Source organism: Myxocyprinus asiaticus, chromosome 13 (assembly GCF_019703515.2).
Source record: "Myxocyprinus asiaticus isolate MX2 ecotype Aquarium Trade chromosome 13, UBuf_Myxa_2, whole genome shotgun sequence".
NCBI lineage: Eukaryota > Metazoa > Chordata > Actinopteri > Cypriniformes > Catostomidae > Myxocyprinus > Myxocyprinus asiaticus.
Window position 1 is genome coordinate 16492747 of NC_059356.1, and position 24099 is coordinate 16516845.

A 24099-nucleotide genomic window follows, 5' to 3' on the forward strand; every position below is an offset into this window, starting at 1 on the left:
CGAGTTGGATGTATCTATGTAAAATAAACTTATTCTGTGGTTTAAAACAGTGGTTCTTAACCTTTTTAACTCCAAGGCCCCCCATTGTCAGAGAAAATATTCAAAGGCCCCCCCATGTAGGCGATTTGATATTTATATTATAATATATGTATATATATATTTCCTTTTATACTACTACTGTAATTATGACAAAGCTTGTTTTCAAAGTTTTTTAATGAAAGAAATTACTAGCATCAACAGATTAAAAAAATTAATCATGATACATTTGTGATTACAGAAATGTTTAAAACTGTATATTCTTCAAAAAAAATGTAAGCTGTTGAAGGGATATATTACATTTTTAGCATTTTCAGTAAATTTAATTATAATAATTATATAAAAATAATAATAATCCACCTTAAATTAGAAAATATTAAGAGATCTTGAGGCCCCCCTGGAAGTGTACTGAAGCCCCCTAGTGGGTCCCGACCCCCTGGTTGAGAACCACTGGTAAAAGACTGTATGAGTAACTGTTTGAGTGAATATAAATAACAGATGCTTGACCAGTTCAGCCTGTGTCTGCAAAGGCCGATTTGAATCTGGCAGGTTGTAACGTAACTGGCTGTTGCAGAAACACGTATGTGTGACGCTACTCTGTGGGGCCAAGTTATTAACTGTCATATATGTGTGACTGTATGTATGAAAGGATTAACGATTGAATAGAATAAAAGAGGTGTATTGTTTTACTCACAGACTAAAAGCTGTTTATTTGTGCACAGCATAGAGTTACAGATGTTATGAACAGATGTGGCTTACTTGTCACGTTTCTCTCATGAAACATAAACTGAATATGAGAAACTGTTACACACGATTACTAAAAGCAAATTCTCCCATTTAAAATAAGCCCAAAAACTCTGTGATATTATGTGTATATTCTGAGGTACTGTAATCTTCACTGAACTGCTGAAGTCTGATGGCTGCTCCCGAGTCCTAGTGCCTGCAGTTTCCAACCTCTGTCAGTGCGACTTATACAGAGATGCGACTTGAATGTGTTTTTTGTTTTTTTCTCTCAACAATGCGATTTTGACCTGGTGGGAATTGTAGTCAGGTGCGACTTTATTTCTGGACAATACGTAAATAAATACATAAATAAAAATTTTTTTTTGCTGCGGCATTGCAAGAATTAATTTGCAAGAACAAATCTACAAATTGGAAAAGACACAAATTTGTTTTTTCATTATCCAATTAGCGCTCTTGTCACCTGTGACCTCGTTATACAGCATACCAATGTTACTTGCGTTTTTTGCATAGCTGAATTTCAGACATTATGAGTAAACACGCTACTAAGACAGACAGAAAACATGGACAAGTTGTTGAAAAAGAAAACTAGTGACGATGGTTATGTGGGATAGTGGTGTGCCATGGAATTTTTTTTATCATAAAAAGTATGCTAGTGTACTCCTAAAGGTTGACAAAATTACATTTTAGTAGATATACACATGTAAAATTGATAGAGTTTCTCTTTTGGGAAAATTAACCAAAAATATGAATGACGCACCTTCATCAGACTGATGGTACAATAAAATCAGAAACAGTAGGTTCACTTTTCTTTAGCGAAAATCATTCTTTGCTTACCGAAATTCGAAACACTGCCCCCAGTGACCAAAGCGGTATGTGTTGTTGGGCGTATGGTCAACCGTAGGGTGCCAAAATTGAGTTGCGAAGCGAGTTGTTTTCAGCTTTTCTGACAGTAATACAGTGAAGAGTAATTTATGTTTTTTAAACTGTTCCCCCAACCCAAACCTAAACCAAACCATCAGCAGAGTTCAAATTTAATTTGCAACCTGGGAATTGCGCTCGTTACTTAATTGCAAACAAGATTACTTCTGGTTTCAGTGCAGGATCTGAACCCAGGTCTCCCACTCTATTGACGCAACGTGCTTCTAGCCGTGCCACATATTCGGTATAATGTGACTGATCCTAGGGTACTGGAACTCTCAGAAACAACATGCTGACTTCCCGTATGATCATATTTTATACACTTATTGCTGTGTCTAAATTTCTGTCCAATAAAAACCATGTTCCCTACACCTAATAGCATATCATGATTCATGGATGTGATGTAAAAATAATAAGGGACAAGTCTTTCAATCTGTAAGCAATTATAAATAATTAGTTTTGGAATTGTCTGCGTTTCTTCACCAATTGTCCACCACTAAAAATTATACACCATTAAGTATGTAATACAACAGGCTCATTGTATCTGCTCATAAATTATATGTAAGGTATTAACTTGAAGAAGTGAATTATGATTAATTCTGGGAATATTGAAAGAATTAACGTTTACATCTTTCCAACCTGCAGCCCAGATTGCCCTGAGTTGATATGACATTTCTGTTAACTCTTTAAAGTAATACTATTCTCATGGCCATAGAAAATATCACAAATATGTTGAAAAATTGTTTGAGTTAAGCATGGAATGTTATCTTTTAGATTCAAGGGACCAATTATTAATCAAAATATACCACAGTCAACTTCTTTTTGAATATAAACAAAACTTTATTGACTAATCTACAACATAATACTAAACTAACACACATGGACAAACATAAGCACATGTTAATGGATGTGTTCTGACAGAAAATGAATAGAAATTATCAGTTACAGAGGAAAATGAATATGAGTTGAGTTTATAGACCTTGCCTTGAGCAAACCCTGAGAACTTAATTTAATACACTGTGATTTGAGATCGGGTTACTCAAATTATATTAAAGCACCAGATTTCAGCAAAAGTCTGGAGGTTACTTGCATGTTGCGTTGCGTCGTGTTGCATTACATTGAAGCCTTTGAAGTCCTTTGGCTTATTTCAGGGAGGTCTTTGTTTTGTCAGGTTATGGAGTTCCAACGAAGCTGGAGTGTCAATTTCAGCAGAAATCGTTTATGCATACTGGATGATGATGGAAAGTCCAGCAGAGCCTCAGGGGCGGCTGCAGAAAACGTTTGTAACTTCTACATTCCAGAGATTTTGCTAAAAAGACTTAGAAGGCAAGGATTCCCGCGAGGGGCCTCGTGGTCTCCACGAAACTCACGGGAGTTTCCCTTGGGAACTAACGTGATGGTAACATGACAACTCGTCTTGCTGGAACTTTTACGAAGAGAAGAACAGAAAAGAAAAGAACACTGTTCGACGTGGGGAGATTTTGTTGAGTTGAGGTTGGCCACACCCCAAAGATGTCTTGATCCAATCAGAAGTGTCTTTTGCTATGTCACATGGTCACCTCTTTCTTAAGGTGATTTATGAGCATTGTTCGCAAGTCTTTCCAGTCTCCCACTTGAAAAGTCAATGTTTAATCATGCATTTTAATATCCTAGTTATAACGCTAAGGTATATCAGAAAATAACCTTCATTAGCATTCGAGACATGCAAAATGAAAGTCAGCGATAGTAAACATGATGTGCTTAAAATAAATGTTTACCTTACTAGTAATCATTACTAGTACCTATACAACATGAATAAAACAAGAATCAAAATGACAATGATCAAATTTGTAAGTTATTACTGTGATAAGTCATGACATGAATTGATTACAAGGGATTACATAAATTCAAATAATTTGTGTAAGATGAATTTGCCCTTTTTTGGTATAAAAACTAGATTCTGAATTTGGGGAATGAGAAAAGTTAGTTTTTGTGTCCATGGGTTCAAAGCGGTCAACCCAGTGAGAGTCTGTTCAATCTCTCAAAGTCTTAGATAATGAGTTTTTAGCATGTGATGGTTAGAAAATGGTCCACAGGAAATATGTCTCATGCTTTCTTATGTCTTATTTTTAAGTGTAGCAAATTGGTTAAATCGAAGATATTCTGCCCCCCCCCCCCCAAGGTTTTGACCCTTGAAGGGGGTGTCAGTTGACAGCATTTGTGGTAGAATGTTGATTACCACAAAACTTTATTCCGACTTGTCCTTTCTTTTCTTTAAAAAGAGCAAAAATCGAGGTAAAAGTGAGGCATTTAGAAGTGAATGGGGCCAATCTGTAAACTTCTAAATACTCACTGTTTTAAATGAAGGGCCACAAAACATAAACAATTAAGTGTGATAAAATCAGTTACTAACCTTTTCTGTGTAAACATGTATTGAACCCAGAATATTCCTTCAACCCCTTTCTTTTAATTGACTTTGATGGAAAGTATGTCAAGGATGTAAGTATCCATTTAATCATTGGTTCTCAACTGGTTTCTCTTCAGAGCCCATATTTAACATTGGAAATTAGGTAATGGAATCGTAAGGAATTTAACGATTGTTCTAAAAAATTCAGATTCCTTAATGTAGTAACAATTCTTACTTTTGAAGAAAATTTAATTATTTTTTTTTTTTTTTTTATTGCATTTACTGCCCTTAGCAGTCTGAAATTATCACATTATTTCAGATTTCATCAGAGCAGATATTTAAAGTCAAATATAAATGTAATACAATTCTTGCAAAAAAGGGGGTTTCCACATACTTTTCAAAGATATTTTAGAGGCATAAATGCAATACAATAATTGGTTGTACTGTAACTATACATCAAATAAAATGCAGATTCAAGAAATGTTAAAGGAACAGAAAGTCATGAAAATCATTTTATTTTTTTAAATGAAATCAGTTCTGAATAAGAACCAGTTCTCGATTCCCAACTTTGTTGGACATCAAGTGTTGATTCAACACAATACCAAAAGTATCCTGTATTTAATGTATTCTGTGTTGTTTTTCTCTTTTATTTTACATAGATTTGTTCATGGTTTTAAAGATAAGTGGATGACATTTTCCTAATTTGACTAGCTTCTACCAAGTGACAGATGAATTTTCACTAAAACACTGTAGTGTTTGATGGCCGCATGGCCACATGGATCTATTAATTTTGCTTTCCTAATTACATACGATTAAATGGTTAGTTGCACTTTATTATTTGCATTTAGCACTGTTTTTCCCCCTGCTGTCCGTGACCCTATCGGAACAGACCTGCAACCCACCATTTGAGAGACACTGCATTACATTACTTTACATCAATCCATTGTCTTTTGTAAGATGAGTGAGAAATGTATATCTCCACAGAGCCCTGGCCCAGGTGATGCGCCAGACCGCTCCAGGAGAACACACAGAGAGGGAGGAGAGTATGGCTGTGCATGGACAACACTTTGAGAACATGCAGGCCAGAGCAACAGGAAACAACTTACGTAAGTACAGCTGCTCATTACCATCAGAATTGATACAAAACAGGTTAAATCCATGCCGCTTAAGCTTTTCAGGTTAGCTTGCCTGTACTGAACTCTGGAAAACATTCTCCACTCTGACAAACCAGTCATAGCAGATGCATCTTCTTCACCCCAGAGAAGCAGCTGTGAGATCCTATGGCTATTCATCAGTAAATATCATCGCCTGCTTGATTCAACTCCTACTGAGAACAGGGGAAGTTGTTACAGAAGCCCATTTTTGGCGTGTCCGGTGGGCTGCAATAGCATTTGCGTCTATAGTGATCATTTAACTTGCTGAGATAGTAATTAACAGAGGCTAAGAGGCTGACGAACACACACAGCAAGCACACACAGCAAGCACAAACACACACACACACACACACACACACACACACACACACACACACACACACACACACACACACATACACACACACACTCCATCACACACAAACACTCTCTCTCTCACTCTCTCTCTCTCTCTCTCTCTCTCTATCTCTCGCTTTTTCGCTCTCTCTTAATCTCACTCATGCTGTTATTTCTTGCATATAATGCAAATGTGTAGGAAAATATAAGGATTGGCCAATTATCACTTTAAATATTCCCAGCACTTAGTTTTACTTTGGCTAGTGTGCTAATCTCTGATATTCAGTATTGCTGATATTCAGGGTTGGGAGGGTTACTTTTGAAATATATTCCACTACAGGTTACAGAATACATGCTGTAAAATGTAATTTGTAACGTATTCCGTTAGATTACTCAAGGTCAGTAACATATTCTAAATACTTTGGATTACTTCATCAGCACTAGTAGATTTTTTCACTAGTTTTGACTATAAAAACTCTGCCAGTACAGTAAGACAAAATACACGTTAAAAATACATTCTCTGAAAAACCTAAATATCTTATGCAGTGTTGTTTCTAAAACAAGATCAATCAAATTGATCTTGTTTTAAGGATTTTTATATATTTTTACAGGAAAACAATACAAAAATTATTATCAAGAATATGATTTTTGCCCTAATATCAAAGGTCTTACTAGAAAAAGAAATTATGATCCAACATGAATTTTCTTGATAAAAAAATATGATCGTGCCTGGTAACATGCATGTAAAATGGCTAGAAATAGCATTTTAGCTTAGCGTAAAGCTGACAATTTACACAAGGTTTATTTCTATTTCTTGTGCTCCAAACTTACTTCAGACTTACTTCTCTGTCTGCTCGTATGAATGTAACACATCATAAGAAAGTGTTTCACTAATGTTCAAATGCACTTTGGATCACATCATTTATATGTATAAATGTTTTCCATCTGAAAGGACTAAATATTGAATGAAACAAATGACAATAAAATGCAAAGTAATCTCTTCAGTAATCAAAATACTTTTTGAATGTAACTGTATTCTGAATACTAATGATTTAATCTGTAACTGTAGTGGAATACAGTTACTTATATTAAAATATTTAAATACGTATTCCCGTTACATGTATTCCGTTACTCCCCAACCCTGCTGATATTTAATGATATTGCTTTTATATAACAGTTCTATAAACATCTTTTTTATATCGAGTAACTGCCTTCAATTTAGCTGAGGCTAAAATGATCAGAGATTGCCTTTCCAGCACTACTGTAGACTGTAAATATTGTATGTGTTTCCCATTTTGATTTAGCCTTATTCCAAGTACCAAAAGACATTTGACATTAAAAAAATAACAGTTGAGTAGAGTAAATAATGATTCAAATGAAATATTATAAGCTAGGAAGTCTAATTCAATAAACCTCAGCCCACAGACAGCGCTGCTTTACAAAGATTGTCTTGTGACATGTCACAGTGTTGCCATGGCACTGACAGATTTCTTGATCTGTTTCCCAGTTGTCTTTCAGATGTTTAGATCAATATGCCTGTTGTCAAGTCAAACAGTTACACTTTATTTTAAACCCTCTTAATGATATAAGAGAAGCAGCTGTAGCAGATGTCATATGCTCTTTTTGTAACCCATGTGTTTCATGCATTCATGCAACATTTTTTGTTGAGCCTGGCAAAGCTGTTACATGTAACTGAATTGCTGTAATAAATCTGGTGTCTTTTACTGTATATTACTGTATATTTTAATTCAGTGGTCTCACAACTGTTGCTAAAGGAAACGTTTCCCAGAAATGAATATTCAATCATAATTTATTCACCATCATGTCCTATCAAATCCATGCAACTTTGGAACACCCTTTTCCATACAAAGAAAGTGGAGGGGAATCAGAGGCTGTCAGGCTCTAAAAAGGACAAAAAGCACCATACAAGTAGTCTATATGACTTGTGCACTATATTCCAAGTCTTCTGGAGACATACAATAGTTTGAGGAACAGACTGAAATTGAGTGGTTATTCACTGAAAATCTTGCTTGACAGTCTTGGTCATCATTGATTTTCATTGAGTTGACTTTTCATTGACTTTAATCAGAACAGCATCTTGGACATTCCTCTATAAAAACTCCTGTGTTCCACAGAAGAAAGCAAGTCATACATATGAACGTTTCCTTTGTGGACATAAGGATTGTAGAGTTATTTTTGCATTTTTGAAGCTCTTTGTTGATATTCAGCGGTTACTGCAATGCAGAAAGCATGCTTGTGGTTTCCATTGGTTTATGCTTGCTTTCTGAGATGGAAAAAATGGATTTGACGGAAAGAAAACAAATTGAGCATTTAAAGATAGCTGCCTGGGCAAACCCAGGGTGAGTGAAATCTGTAGTGCATACCCGTGTTTTTTCTGCAACAACACTTGAGAGGCAATGGGGAATGTATGTTAACAGGCCGGCTGAGTGATTGAGCTTGCTGCTGAAAGTGCAACAGAGCAAAGCAAAGCGACACGCAGGTGTTGCTCCTCTAAAGAGCTGTCTCAGTGAACACAGGGGAGAAATAACATTATGAGAGAAGTGATGTCTGCAGGGAACTGAGGCATCTCACTGAATAGACTGGGGAAAACAGTGCAAACTTCTGCACGACTCACATTTAAGGCTCTAAGGCCAGAAACCCATTAAAGTGTTTACTGGAGAACTGCTGACTGGTGGCACACTGGGACCTGGGCTTGGCTTGGTCCTGTTGTTTTAAATAAGGTTATATACACTGTCGGCCAGAAGTTTGGAATAATGTACAGATTTTGCTGTTTCAGAATGAAATTGGTACTTTAATTCACCAAAGTGGCATTCAACTGATCACAAAGTAAAGTCAGAAAATTACTGATGTAAAAAAATAGCACTATCACTATTTGAAAAAAGTCATTTTTGATCAAATCTAGACAGGCCCCATTTCCAGCAGCCATCACTCCAACACCTTATCCTTGAGTAATCATGCTAAATTGCTAATTTGGTACTAGAAAATCACTTGCCATTATATCAAACACAGTTGAAAGCTATTTGGTTCGTTAAATGAAGCCTAACATTGTCTTTGTGTTTGTTTTTGAGTTGCCACAGTATGCAATAGACTGGCATGTCTTAAGGTCAATATTAGGTCAAAAATGGCAAAAAAGAAACAGCTTTCTCTAGAAACTCATCAGTCAATCATTATTTTGAGGAATGAAGGCTATACAATGCTTGAAATGGCAAAAAAACTGAAGATTTCATACAAAGGTGTACACTACAGTCTTCAAAAACAAAAGACAACTGGCTCTAACAAGGACAGAAAGAGATGTGGAAGGCCAGATGTACAACTAAACAAGAGGATAAGTACATCAGAGTCTCTAGTTTGAGAAATAGACACCTCACATGTCCTCAGCTGACAGCTTCATTGAATTCTACCCGCTCAACACCAGTTTCATGTACAACAGTAAAGCGAAAACTCAGGGGTGCAGGCCTTATGGGAAGAATTGCAAAGAAAAAGCCACTTTTAAAACAGATAAGCAAAAAGAAAAGGTTAGAGTGGGCAAAGAAACACAGACATTGGACAACAGATAATTGGAAAAGCGTGTTATGGATCTTAACCCCATTGAGCTTTTGTCGGATCAGCTAGACTGAAAGGTGTGTGAGAAGTGCCCGACAAGACAGCCACATCTATGGCAAGTGCTACAGGAAGTGTGGGGTGAAATGTCACCTGAGTATCTGGACAAACTGACAGCTAGAATGCCAAGGATCTGCAAAGCTGTCATTGACATACGTGGAGGATTTTTTGATGAGAACTCTTTGAAGTAGTTTAAAAAAAAATTTTAATAGTAATTTTTCACGTTATTAATGTCCTGACTATACATTGTGATCAGTTGAATGCCACATTGATAAATAAAAGTACCAATTTCTTTCCATAAGAGCAAAATCTGTACATTATTCCAAACTTTTGGATGCCAGTGTAAATGAAGTAAGGAAGAGAAAAGTCAAGAACTGTGCCATTCAGGAATGTATACAATGGTGAGTAGAAACTTTGAAAACGTTCAAATGTGTCAGAGCTGTTTAATTTGGTACACAGGCTCCTGACACATTGAGCCATTGTGCTCATGTGGGTGATGCAGTTTCGAGTCTGGCCTGCAATGTGTCCTGATCCCATTCCCCCTCTTTCTTCCATCCCAAAAAGACCAGCATAACCACCTTGCAATTCCTATACTGGTCTATGCTAGTTTATGCTTGTTTGTTGCTGGTCTAGCTGGTAAAGTACATCAATAGTTATTTTTTAATGCCATTGAAAATTTAATGTTATAAAGTATGTAAAAATATTAAAATGGTACCCTACGCCTATTTTTATTGACCAGGATTAAAATGCAACACTCAATTTTATAAAGTTTATAGCAGGAGGTCCCTTCTCCGCCTCTCTATCCACCATGGGCTCTTTGGCCTGAAAAAGGTTGAAGACCAATGTCTTTGCCAGTATGACATAGGCAGTAGTGTAGTCTAGGGCATAAAAATAAGTGATGATACTTATGGCCGCCAGAACACAGAGTAGGCTTTTGACTTGGAACTTTTAATCTACTAACGCTATGCCGAAGCACCGGTGAGTGAATTGTGTTTTTTATTTTATTTTTAAAATGTGTACAGAGATTCTCTCTAAATGCGCAGGGAGCTATGGGAGTGCAACTAATGGCACAGGCAAGACAGACAGTCCGACTTAGCTGATCCCCCAATCAGAACGTTCATTTCAAACGTGATTGTATATTTGCTAACCAGTCATATTTTCCATTTCAGTAAGGGGCGGGACATTTCCAGCATCTAATGCTAATGCACAAGCATCCCTCGAGTAACCATAATTTGCGCTGTAAATGTATTTCTCAGCTAAATGTAAATATATACATTTAAATCTAACTTATGCAATTAAATGTGAAACTGAAAATACTGCATTTTTTTGCACAAGTGCTAGTTTTTGATGCTCTTCGCAGATGCTGGACAACTGTGTCCCTTTTTTTTTTTTTTTTTTTTTGCCTTTTACTGCTGTCCGTGGTGCCTTTTTCTTGTGATATCAAATAATTTCAATTTATATTTCTAACTAGGAAAACAATTTCACTGTACACAGAAAAGCACATTATAGTACACAAATAAAACAAATAACCATTACAGTTTTTCTCAGTTGCTTTGGCTCATTTTTTGAAACAGTCTTAACAGTCCCTAAACTGTAAGTGCAATTGTCTCAACTGTTTTATGGGACATCACAACTCTATTGCATGTCTGCAAAATAAAATAACTCACCCAAAACATTTAATTAATGCTTCAAAACCTAGTTATTGTGTCAGTAAATTGGCCAATGCCACCAAAATGAAAAGTTTTTTTGTCATCGTTTGAGCCGTACTGGTCAAAATGTTTTTTCACCATGGCACCATGCTAACTGTACTATACAAGAATGTCAGTTTTGTCTAGCTGAATACTATTGTGTATCACACTGAGCTTTTTAGATACCGATTTCAACAGTAGGTAAAAGTTTACTGGGAAAAGTCAATACTGTACAATCCTGTAGTACACAGAAAAAGGATATGCACATTTGTATGTATACAGTACATTTATTTTTGTAGCAATGTGTTACATGTGAATGGAAAATTCACATTTGCATGTCCATTTTTCACATTTCTTACATGTAAAGTCATATATAGTGAACAGAAAATTGCCACAAAATGAAAAACCTGCAGTAGTTCTGTGAAAAACAGTAAATTGTACCCATAAGTTCTTCTTGGTGGACATCCTGTTGCTCTTGTTGGTCTGGCCAGAGACTTAGCAGACATCACAAACATTCCATGTCAGAGATATTTATGGAATATACATGTATGTCTGATACATTTTGATAATTGAATGGATCATTTTGCATGTTATGGCTCACACGATGAAAGAATGTTTAGAAGTTGTGAAGAGTATGACAAATTCACTGAGAATCAACTCATCAGTTTTGTTCAGCAAGCTATGTGCATTTAGTTATTGTGCAAATTGAAGACAATTGCATTACTCTTTTGCACACATGTGCCAAAACACGTGCAATTTGCTTAAATTAATAAGAAATTCAAATCTGGTGTGAACAAGAAACTAATTGTTCAGAGATTTTAACTTCATATGGTAATTCTAGATAATGTATTAACGTGAACATTACTACACTCATATTAGCTATACAATGCTTAACAGTTTATTGCGTATTATGTATGTATTTGTTTATTAATTAGAGTAATTATTATTTATTTTAATTTATTTTTTTATTTTTTTAATTCACTGTGCATGACAACGTGGAGACTCACAGCACGTGGAGGCTCATGCTACTCTCCGTGATCCACGCACAACTTACCACATGCCCCATTGAGAGCCAGAACACCTAATCACGACCACAAGGAGGTTACACCATGTGACTCTACCCTCCCTAGCAACCGGGCCAATTTGGTTGCTTAGGAGACCTGGCTTGAGTCACTCAGCATGCCCTGGATTTGAACTCGTGAATCCAGCGGTGCTAGTCAGCGTCAGTACTCGCTGAGCTACCCAGGCCCTTGTAATTATAAAGTATTGACAATTTTCATAGTAATCTATTGAAAGGAACATTAATGACACCTATTAATTTAAATACATATTTAACATCAAGTTACCATACCATGGTTCTTAGAAGTGAACTGTACACCATGCAATAAAAAAACTTACCCTGATATACATTTTCATGTTCATGTGGGACTATAATTACAACAGCCAATATTCTTTTTTTTTTTTTAATGAAAAATAAAATAAAAAATAATAATATATATATATATATATATATATATATATATATATATATATATATATATATATATATATTTCTTACACATTTTACTTATGTACTGTATATAAATGTAAATATATGAATTTTAGAGACCGGGTGCATGTTTTATTTTATTTTATAAAAAAAAAAAAAAATAAATAAATAAATAAATTCACAGTATGCCCACCTCTTCAGACACTACTACACCACTGGGCATAGGGATGTAATGGTGTCACAGTTTCACGGTATACCACAGTTTCAAAAAGAGATGGTTATCAAACCGTTGACATTTATAATTTACAGTATTGCATTCACGGTATTCGATTTTTTTCTTTCTAAAATCCAAATAAAGGAATGCAAGTTTCTATTGTAAATATCAGTTAATTTAAGAGAGAATTGGCTACATTTACACAGCATCATATAAACTTGATAAAATAAATCTCTAAATTGCGACGTATGTCTCCTGTTTCACTGAACTGTCACTTCATTTGAAAAGCCACACATGTGAACTGCACGGCAGAGAGAGCGCAGCACACTGAAATGTCATAGCCTGAGCCTTTATTTCCCTCCGCTAAGCGGCTGATGTCCATGGTCTGGGAATATTGTAGTTATTTAAAAGACCCACAAGGCATCATCAATGTTGTAGGCACCCAATTTGTAAACTTGTGATCGGAATCGGACAGAGGTGTATAGTAATGAAATACAAATACTTCGTTACTGTACTTAAGTACAGTTTTTTAATATTTGTACTTTACTTGAGTATAAATATTTCTTTGGACTTTTACTTTCACTTTACTACATTTTGAAGAGAAAATTGATACTTTTATTCCGATAAATTTCTCCAGACCCTTTAGTTACTTTTGCGACTGAACACCGCAAAAAAATAACAGCAGTACGTGCAAAATGTATGCAGATAGGTGATAGTGATGTGTGATTCGTTGAAAGAATCATTTGAGTAGAATCTTTTAAATTGTATTCCTTTTAACTGAACAAAAAGATTCAAAAAGCGGTCTGAATGATTCGTTTTGCGATCATGAATCTGAATCAAAATCACAAGCAAAGTAAGCTCCAGATTACGTGTCGTCTCCTCTGGAGAAGGCAAGAAACTGCGTGTGAGTTAAAAAAAAATTTTTCCGACTAATTAAATGTATAAGTTTATGTTTAAACATTATGAAAGCTGTGAAATAATGAAGTTATGTTTGATCAGTCTCCCGCCTTTCCAGGAGACCTGTTCATATAAAAGTCAAACACATGTGTTCACATTTTACATTTAAACAAGATATAATTTGCATGAATAATTACCAGCGCTCATGAAAATGTCCAACAATATTTATTTTGATATTTTATGAAGATTGGTCTTTGCCGAAGCAAAACTAGTTTTCTGGTGGTTGCTAAAGTGTTATATTTGCTTTGTAGCATATTTATGCTACAGTATGTGGTAACTAGGGTTTTCTGGATGGTTGCTAGGGCATGCTATGCAATTATCAATGTGATCTCTGCTGTGTGCATTGCTACAGTATATGGTTGCCAGGTTGTTAATATGTTGTTGCTAAATTGTTTTCTGTGTTTTTTGCACATTGCTTTGCAGTTGACAGGGTGTTCTAGGTGGTTGTTAGGTTGTTGCTATGCTGTTAAGTTGTTTTAACTGTGTTTCAACACATTGCTATGCAGTTGCCAGGGTGTTCTGTGTGGTTGCTGGGTGGTTGCTTATTGGCCCCATAATCCCATAAATATGATCATTCTGATGTGACTTGAATGTACCATTAAAGGGATGGTTCGTTTAAAAATGAAAATTCTTTCATAATTTTCTCACCCTCATTCGATCGACTTTAAAAAAAATTCTGCAGAACATAAAAAAGATTTACAGAAGAATATTGCTGTTATCTTGGTCAATTCAATGTAACTAAATGGTGGCCAGAACTTTGAAGCTCCAAAAAGCACATACATGCAGCATAAGAGTAATCCATAAGACTCCAGTGGTTTCATCAATGTCTTCTGAATGGATGAAATTGGTTTTTGGGTGAGAATAGACCAAAATATAACTCCTTTTTCAACTATAAATTTTGACATTAGCAGTCTTCTTAGCGATCAGGATTTCAAGTTCAATTACACTTCCTATAGCGCCACCTAGGGCTCTGCGCATGCGTCAAACACTAGAAAGTGAATTCAAACTTGAAATCATGATCGTGCCTAGAGATTGCAATGGCAAGATATACAGTGAAAATTAGTAACAATTTGGTTTGTTTTCACCCAAAACCAACTGAATCGCTTCAGAAGACATGGATTTAACCACTGTAGTAGTATGGATAACTTTAGCTTGAAATGTCTGGCCACCATTCACTTGCACTGAATTAACTTATAAAGCTGAAATATTCTTCTAAAATATTTGTTTGCATTCAGCAGATGAAAGAAAGTCATACACATCTGGGATGGCATGAGGGTGAGTAAATGATGAGCACCACCAATCAAATAAGTTGCCATGGGTTTAATGAACTGCTTCATAATTTATGCAATTTACCTGTACTTTTGATACTTAAGTAAATTTTATATCAGTTACTTTAATAGTTTTACTTAAGTCGTTTTCTCATGAGCTACTTTAACTTTTACTTGAGTCAATTTCCATGAAGGTATCTTTACTTTTACTCAAGTATGACAAATGGATACTTTATAAAACATTGGAATCAGAGCTAATCAACATCGGAGCAGAAATGCAGCTCCCTCCCTCTTTCTCAGCCTCTCGCTTACTCACTCACCCGCGCGTGCACGTGTGTGTGTTTGTGTGTGTGTGTGTGTGTGTGTGTGTGCACGCACGGGACAGGACATGTCTTTTGCACTCTTTGTATGGTGGAATTTAATAACCATCATAGCTCAACAAGGTCACCCACAGCCACGAATCCAACAAAGGTATGAAACGCGAACACCAGTGAAGTGGTAGGTCTACTGCATCTAAATAGTTAAACGTTTTTAAAAACTTGTCAGTCAGACACTTGTGGATGCGCGAGACAAACTGTGTGTTCCAAAAATTATAGAAATTCTTTTTTTCTCTCTAATGTAAATCTGTATATTGTGTGAAAATATGCAAAGAGCACAGTAGAAAAAAAGTGGTTTTAATGTTATCAGGGGGAGAACAAGATGATGAGGATTTTTTCTGGTCTTACCATTACTATTATATTTCAAAACAGCATTATGCATAATTTTATCCATTTCACTTAGAATTGTTTTTCCTTCATTCACACGGTGCACCTAATGAGAAATACCTGGACAAAAAAATGTCATACATAAGCCTATGTATTATAATTTATAATGTTGCATGCATTTCAAAAATCAGTTAGGGACGACATCAACAAACTATAAAGATTTCAAATGCATTTATTTATTCATCCATAAAATGCCCCAACATCACATCCTGGGCCATCATCTAGTCAGACGACTCGTTGCTGTATTTTTGTAATAATTTTAGCAAAGCACCTTATTACCGTGATACCGCAGTATTTTTTTGTGATGGTTGTTGTGTTGTGAACATTTTATATCGTTACACTACTAGTATGGCGATAGGCTCTTATAATTGAAAGGCTCTTTCGATTATTTTTACAGCTGCCATAATAAGTGTTGTGATTCCTCCCCATCTTTATACTGTCTCTACTAGTAATTTCCTGTCACTCTCTACTGTATCTCATAGAGAGGCAAAGCCCAAAAATAAAAATAAAACATCCCTGTTCCACAACACACAGACGTGAAATCACAATTAACATTAGTTTTCACAAAACTGAATTCTATGCCGCCTGGTTCACTGTGCTGCCTGGGAAAACAAAAAATAGCATGAATATTACAGTCCAAGACCCACAAGACTCAAAATCTTTAAATATTACTGCTCGACCACTATATTATATTACCATACAGATCAACTAGCGTAACTGGTCAGTTCCAAAACCTAGCGAGTTGCCTCGCTGCCTACAAAGGCAGCTGCCTTCTAAGGCAGTAGCCTAACAGAGATGGAACCTCATAAATTACTGATTTGAAAAGGTCTACATTGGCAGCAACTCAGTTGTTTTTAGTAGAGTTTGATGTTAGCTTGGTGCTAAGCTAACTACTTTATCAGCCTGTCAGGACCAGGGCACCTTTCTGGAGTCAACATGATGCTCTAGTAAGAATAAAAATACATAGCATTCACAAATATTGGGTAAAATAGTTCATTTTTATTCAGTTGAGCTGTTCAATAGTTTATCAGTAGTTTCTTGTATTGAATGACTCCTTGGAAGTCCTTGGAAATCATTCCAACATGACTTCGGGTGCTTTCACACTTGGTTCGATTGCTTGGACCGAACCCGAGTTCATTTCCTTCCCCTTCCCCCACTGGTCTGTGTTCACATCATATTTTTTGGGTCCGAACCACGGACCGATTACGTCATCAACGTGAGTACAAGCGGCAGCTGTTTAGCACTGTATCTAGGTAACAGCTCGAGAAGACGTCAGTATCAAGCGAAGTATTAAAGTTTGTCTCTTTGGATTTACCACAAAAACTTGCCATGCACAGAACAACACTTGTGTTTGTCTCCCACAGATGCATTGAATGTGCAATGATGTGAAGAATATTAGCGTTTGTCTGCCGCGAGCCCGCGGATGCGTTGCAAGAGAATGTGAGCTGCTCTCTGAAGGTGGTGTATTTGGACACAAGCAGGTAGGAGAAGTGCATTATACCATAATAATTGCGATCGGGAGCCTGCAAAGACACAAATTATACGTCATCACAAGCTGTTCACTTCCACGATTTGGTACGATTGTGTTCATGTCAGCAGCGAACGAGTTTACATGAACCGTACCCCAGACCACCTTTTCAAGCAGATCCGGGTGCATTTTGCGAGTGTGCACCCGAGTTTGGAAAACAGCGTTCACATTATCCAAATGAACCGAATTTTGACGTCATTCGACCCCAGGTGCGCACCAAAAGCGCTAGTGTGAAAGCACCTTTAAATGCATCATAAGAATATTTACAAGCAACATTACTGTGCATTCTGGAATTGCATTCTCCACAATGGATAAATGCGATGCTGACTTAGATGTGGCCAAAAAGAGGGATTTTAGGAGGCAGCATAACTACGATTCCTACATTTGAAACAGCCTGTGTGTTGGTAGTGTACCTATGATGCCTTAAAATGCTTCTTTTGTAGGCAGCCCACTTGGTTTTGGCTAGTAAGTCTGGAAAGCGTAAAGTTCTGCTCTGAAGCTCAGGCCCAAACATCACATCACACCACACTGCACACATTTACCAGCACCGTTCGAGAGTATGAGGGGGTGAGGAGTAGTTTTCTGAACAGGTGACAGAAGTGATATATAATTAATTCACCCCCATAGCTCATGTTTGCACAGCACTGTTTTACTCATAAGGGTCTGCTTAAACTCGCAATCCGCTGGGCAAAGAAACTAACGGTGATTCATTACTGTGCCAGTAAATCTAATCAAGTCCAGTCTTCTGTTTAAACATTAGAATGTTTAGAGAGCTTAAAGGACTAAATTACTGCTAGAGGTGACAGCAGCATTAAAATGAATCAAAATGAAATACCGTGGGGTTCGAAACACTGCAGCTAAGTTAAAGTGTATTGCATAGACTAATCTTTATTATGATAATTCTGTGCTGCCCTGTTCTTACAGTGGAGAAACACAGTTGATAAAATTTGACTAGGAGTGAATATTCCTGTCAAAAGACCTTGAGTTCAGTTTTAGTTACACAGACAGCGTTACCTGGTTTGCTGCACTGCTGTTTCCTTGGAGATAGACATTTTTTTGCTGACCATTGTTTTTCCTCTTTCTAAAAAAACACAGCTGGACTGAAAAAATGGCAAAATAATCCATCATAAAGGGATCACAAGCACATTTTACCAGATGCATAAATGCAGAGATTTATTGCCAATTTAGTATAGCAGAAAATGCTCATAAATTACACATAAGAGCCTCAACATGATAGACATGCATACAGTAGTTTCTTAATTTTAAAGAAAACGTAATTTTCTTAAATACTATTGAAACAAGGTGATTGAGAAGACAATAAGAGAAATAGTCAGAGAGTAGAGCCATTAGGCCATCAGCTTCAGCTGATTTTACTTAGTTTCTAGTTGATTCAAGCTGGTCATTATGCAGTCCAAGCTGGTCCAGATGGTATGTATGTTGGGCTACCAGCTGGTCTGGCTAAGGTTGAGCTGGCAGACCATCTCTGACCACCAACCAACCAGCTAACTTGCAACCGTATTCCAATAAATAAATAAAATGAAAAATTGACCATCTTGTCCCTGCTGAAACAAAGCACCTTAAACCAGCCTAAGTTGGTTTGCTGGTCTTAGCTACTATCCCTGCCTGGTGAGGCTGGTCTGTTTACTAGTTTTAGAGAGGCTTTGGGCACTTGTCAGCCGGGAGACCATCAAGACCAACTTAAACTTAAACCAGCTAAGACCAGCAAATTTAGACTGGTTTAAGATTTTATTTTTTATTTTTTCAGCAGAGTTAAAATGCACAAATTGTTTTTGCTGAAATTACCTCTTTTTTCCAGCAGCGGATGCATAGACAAATAATGGATTGTGTTATGAGCCTCTTCCACATACTGAGGGAATTGAACACTGCTGAGAAATGAGTGACCACTCCTGTTTAACTGCTCCATACATGAGTCTTTTAATCCCAGTCCCACATAATGGTGCTAAACAGTGTTTGTGATATATCAGGGGACAGTATGAGTGCACCGCCCCCGCAGCTGAAATTATTGTTATTGATTTATAATGAATTTAGGCAAGGACAGGTAGAGCCCTGGCAGGCAGATCAATTATAACTTTTTAAACAGAGATCCTTCTTCCCTCTAATGCCCCCCCTCCCTCAAATTATTATCAATTAATTTCCTGCCAGTGGACGTGCTGACAGGTAGGTGGCTATGTAAATCATTGGCATCTGTGGAAGGCTGCAATGACTGGCAATCAATGGTGTGGACTTCTCAGATCACATACCGCCAGGGCGGTAAGGCTCCGAGTTAACACTTTATAATTAGAAAAAAAGATGCACACCATCAAAAACAAGCAAAACACATAAATAATCCCCGATTGGAGCTGTGACATGAATTGCACGTCTGGCTCTTCAGAGTGTGCATGGAGCTCACACTGCTAAAGCAACTGTTGACAAGAAGAGAGCTGAGACAGGCTGGTTGGCTCTGTGAGAGCTGTTTCACAATAGGGGGGTGGACTGCTGCAGACCTTCATACATCCCACCCTCAGTCAAACACTCCTACTGCCTGAGCTGGAAACAGCCATAGATGATTGTAGAGAAGCAGTTGCCCACTTCATGTTATGTTAATTCTCACAGAGCCTGGCTAAACCTAAAAGGGATAGTTCACCCAAAAATGGAAATTATCAGTTTTTTTCACCCTCATGTTGTTCTGAACCTGCATGACCTTCTTTTTCTGTGGAACACAAAAGGAGAATTTTTGAAGACTATCCTGGGTGTTCTTTTTCATATTATGACCATGTTTACATGCACTTAAGAAAACGGTTCATTCTGAAACTTCATGTAAAGGAGAACGCTGATTTCCTTGCGCCCCTTAAGGGATTAAGAGAAAGCGGTTTAACACATCTGGGTTTCTCCTGGAGAATGCAGCTTATGTGGTCATGTAAACATATAAGCACCATTGTTACAGGTATTTGAGCAGTGCGTATGTGTGTGAACAGACCTGATAACTAACATCATAGAATGGAGACCAACAACGAGTCAACACAGTGGAAAGAATTCAACATTTCTGGGAGTACAGAGGGAAAAGCACATACACTATAAACTTTACCCATTTATACACAAAATATTGTCTGTACCTCACATTCATGTATATGCACCCAAGTACATTGAGGCAATCCCAGAGTTTTACATAAGAGTGAAACCCCACTATTGCAGCACAATTCCGCTGCTGATCGCAATGGAAAGCTCAGAAAACAAACAAAACACAGCAACAACTCTTGAAGATCTGGAAATAAAGCGAAGCAACAGAGAATAAAATAACAAAGTCTTCCTTGGATCCCATGTTTGTTACATACACAATCGTTGCACGATGCTGTGGAGAAGGCTGCTTACTGACTGAGCCGCATGTATACAGGAGTAAAGAGTACTCCGCTAACACAGCTCTTGTAAATGCATACGCCAAATTAGAGCCTTAAGCAGCTTTCTCGCAATAATCTCTTTCTGGTGTCCATGTAAATACAGTTAATGTAAGTGAATGGGGTCTGAGTTTGTCAAGCTTCACAATGACAAAAAAGCACCATAGAAATATCATAAAAGTGGTTCATATGACTCGTCTGAAGCTTTTAAATGAGACACAAAAGTCGTAATGCAAAACTGGTGTGCCAACAGCATTTGACATGCATACTGTTGGGGTGAGAAGATCAATTAGACTGATTCTACAATCTTCTATTTAACAGTTGTTTGGTGTCACTTTTTGCAATGTTTTTAAAATGTGGGATATTGGTCACATTCTATAGTTTCCTGTATTTGTCCAGTAATTTATTCTGGTAGCATAATGACATCTTACAAAAGCTGCTATTGTTATGCAAGATGAGAGTCGTCATAAACAGCATAAAATAATCATCCTTCACTTTGTATCCAAACAGTATGGTTAGACTGACAGAAGGACATTCGAAGCCTAAATCAATATACACTTCGTCTGTAAACAAGGCAGCACTGTCAGAAGAAAATAGCATATTATAGAATAACATTTGAAAGAATGTAACTTAAGAAAGCCCTATTTCAAAGCTATTAAACTAATCCCAACAAATGATGGATAAAGTTACCCAAAATAAAAACACACAAGACTTAAAATTAGCTATGGGTCAAGATTTAGTCAGGGGAAGTATTATATCTAGTTGTAGATTTTCTTTTTGTCTTTTTATAGTTTTTATATTTTTAGAAGTAGTGTTTCAGTTTGCACAAATGGGATCCGAACTGGCATCTCCGGCATGGGAGGCCGGCACGCCTACGAGGAGGCTAAAGGCTACAGCCTCTAGTGTCAAGGTTGAGGTTTACACACACTGCACAGCACGGACCAGCTAGCTACCATTACACTCACCACCCTAAACCTCACTCCCATCCAGTGGGCCCTTCAATATTGTCTTGGATAGCTGGGGGTATCAAGGTCAAAAAGGTTGAGAACCATTTCTGTATAGCACTATCTTTGAACTAAAGAACATCTTTGGCTGTTGTTTCACATCTGGCATTTTTTTTTTTTTTTTTTTTGAGTGTCCTGCTATGAGCATTGTGCTTTTAAGATGGCATGTAATGTGATGTCAGCAATTGTCTAACTAATCCAAAATCACTGCATTCTGTTGCAATATATGTCACACACTTCACAGCTATCACGTACCAGCTGGCTCAGTTACACTCAACCCCCTAAACCTCACTCCCATCCGGTTCAGAGCACCACTTCAGAGCGGGATCTGCCTGATCCGCTTCAAACGGGATCTGAACCGGCGTCTCCGGCATGGGAGGTGGGCATGCTAACGTGGAGGCTAAAGGCTATAGCCCTTAGCAAAAGTCGCTAGTGTGCCTCTTGAGGCCAGGGGACTGAGGTTTATACACACTGCACAGCATGTACTAGCTGGCTACCGTTACACTAACATTCGGCCTAACAATTAAATGACATCGTGAACTTTTCCTTAAAGACCATCTAGGCAACTAGTCATTCAGGAAACCAACCGACTAGTTGATTTAAAACAAATGCATGTTTTGTACTAAATTATCTTTGCCTATGTATCTGGGTGTTCTTTTTATTCATGCATTTCACCTGGTGTAACAATGTCAACATTCTGTCCCCTGGCAGAACTATAATTTGGCTCTTCTGTGTACTGGACAGCTGACAGGTGCCCAAATGGCACACGAGTGCTACTTTCTGTTCCTGTTGTTCTCTGTGGCACAAGCCTCCCATGGCAACTGGAGCACTTATGGCAGTGTGACCTCTTTTTCTACCACTGGTGGTCAAGCTGGGAGCAGTGTTTCCTCTCACTTTAAAAGCATGTAATTGACTGAATGGAAGAACACCTCCTCTCAGTCAAAATGTAAGCCCAGTGGTGATGTACATTCCTGAAGCGGGTCAGTCCAATCTGAATGACATGCTATGAGAAATGGGTCCACTCCACTCCACTTTTTTCTTTTTTGGTCTACATTCTTCAGTGGCAGAATTTAGTCTCAAGAGCATCGTCTTCCAAAGTTTTGGGACTGAGGGTTTGAAACATTTACTGAGAGAAAAAAAAATCTATTTATTACTGTGTTTGGTTTGTGTGAGGCAGTGCAGATCAGATCAGGGAATTTATTAATGTAAGCATTAAGTAATGCATTAAGTACTAAATTGGCTTCCATGTACACATAACATGCACTCATTATTGTCTCTTATGCCTTGTCTCCAAACATAACTCAATAGATTAACATTATTCATTATGCATTTTTTCCTTATTAATTAAAGCTCACACTTGAGCCAAACTCAGATAGCACTTCCGTTATTTGTTTATTGTATCTGACAGTATTCTTGTGAGTTGGGGGATGTGGGTTACAGTGACCATAAAAAGTATGTACAGTAAGCATAACCAGTCCTGTTCAACCCGCTCTGAGCAGGATTCAAACCGGTGTCTCCTGCATGGGAGGCAGGTGTGCTAACGAGGAGGCTAAAGGCTACAGCCTCTAGTGTCAGTCACTAGTGTGCCTCTTGAGGCCAGGGTAGTGAGGTTTACACATACCACACAGCTATCACATACCAGCTGGCTCCTGTTACACTCACCCCACTAAACCTCACTCCCATCCGGGTCACAGCACCACTGTAACTGGTCCTGCTTAACCCACTCCAAGCAGGATTCAAACCAGGGTCTCCGGCATGGGAGGCAGGCATGCTAATGAGGAGGCTAGAGGCTACAGCTCCTAGCATTAGTCGCTAGTGTGCCTCTTGAGGCCAGGGGAGTGAGGTTTACACATACCGTACAGCTATCACATACCAGCTGGCTCCCGTTACCTAAACACTTAAGACATACTTAAAAAATTAAGAATTTTATTGCAATTAGATTACAAAATATCAAACCAAGTGCATGGCATCTGCAAATAAATTTAAGGGCTTTCATCAAGACTAAATTAACTTTTTTTTTTTTTTTTTTTTTTGCAGTTACTTTAAACTAGCTGGTTTCCAAGGTCATAGTGCATGTGTTAAGTCTGCTATAATCAGTCTGTGATTACAGAAGTTAAAATCACTGTCCCTAGAGGCAGAAACTGGAATTACTGTTGAATGTATGGTCACGTCTGAGTTCCAGTTTCCGGGTGAAATGTCCACAGAATGGCACCAAAAGGAAGTTGTAGTTTAAGTTGTGAATGATGTAATACAGTCAACAGGAATGCATATTTTATCAACCCTACCCCCTAACCCAAACCCCACCCCTAAACCTAACTATCATTTGGGTAAAAAGTACATTTTATAGGAAAAGGCAGCCTCCGAATCATGCTTACTATTGTTTATGTGAACGCAATTACTTCCTGGTTCCCAAGGGACCAGAACCCAGGAAGTTGCTCACTCAATGTGCTATCAGTAGTGCTAGAGTGAAATGTGATCATGTCTGAATTAATGTAAAAAGGTCTGATGGGGATTGAGCTTGTCAATATTTCGAATGAATGGGGTTGATTTCAGGTAACATGAACTTTCTAGATCAACATGTAGATTTCCCGTGTGATCAT

General features: G+C 37.5%; 1 protein-coding gene across 1 annotated transcript in view; it reads left to right on the plus strand.

Moving 5' to 3' along the window:
• shisa9b (shisa family member 9b) overlaps positions 1 to 24099 on the plus strand; it is a 63484-nt gene that overhangs the window by 12410 nt on the left and 26975 nt on the right. The window contains 1 exon segment of the mRNA XM_051713626.1: positions 5069 to 5190. Coding sequence (XP_051569586.1) covers positions 5069 to 5190 — 122 coding nt within the window.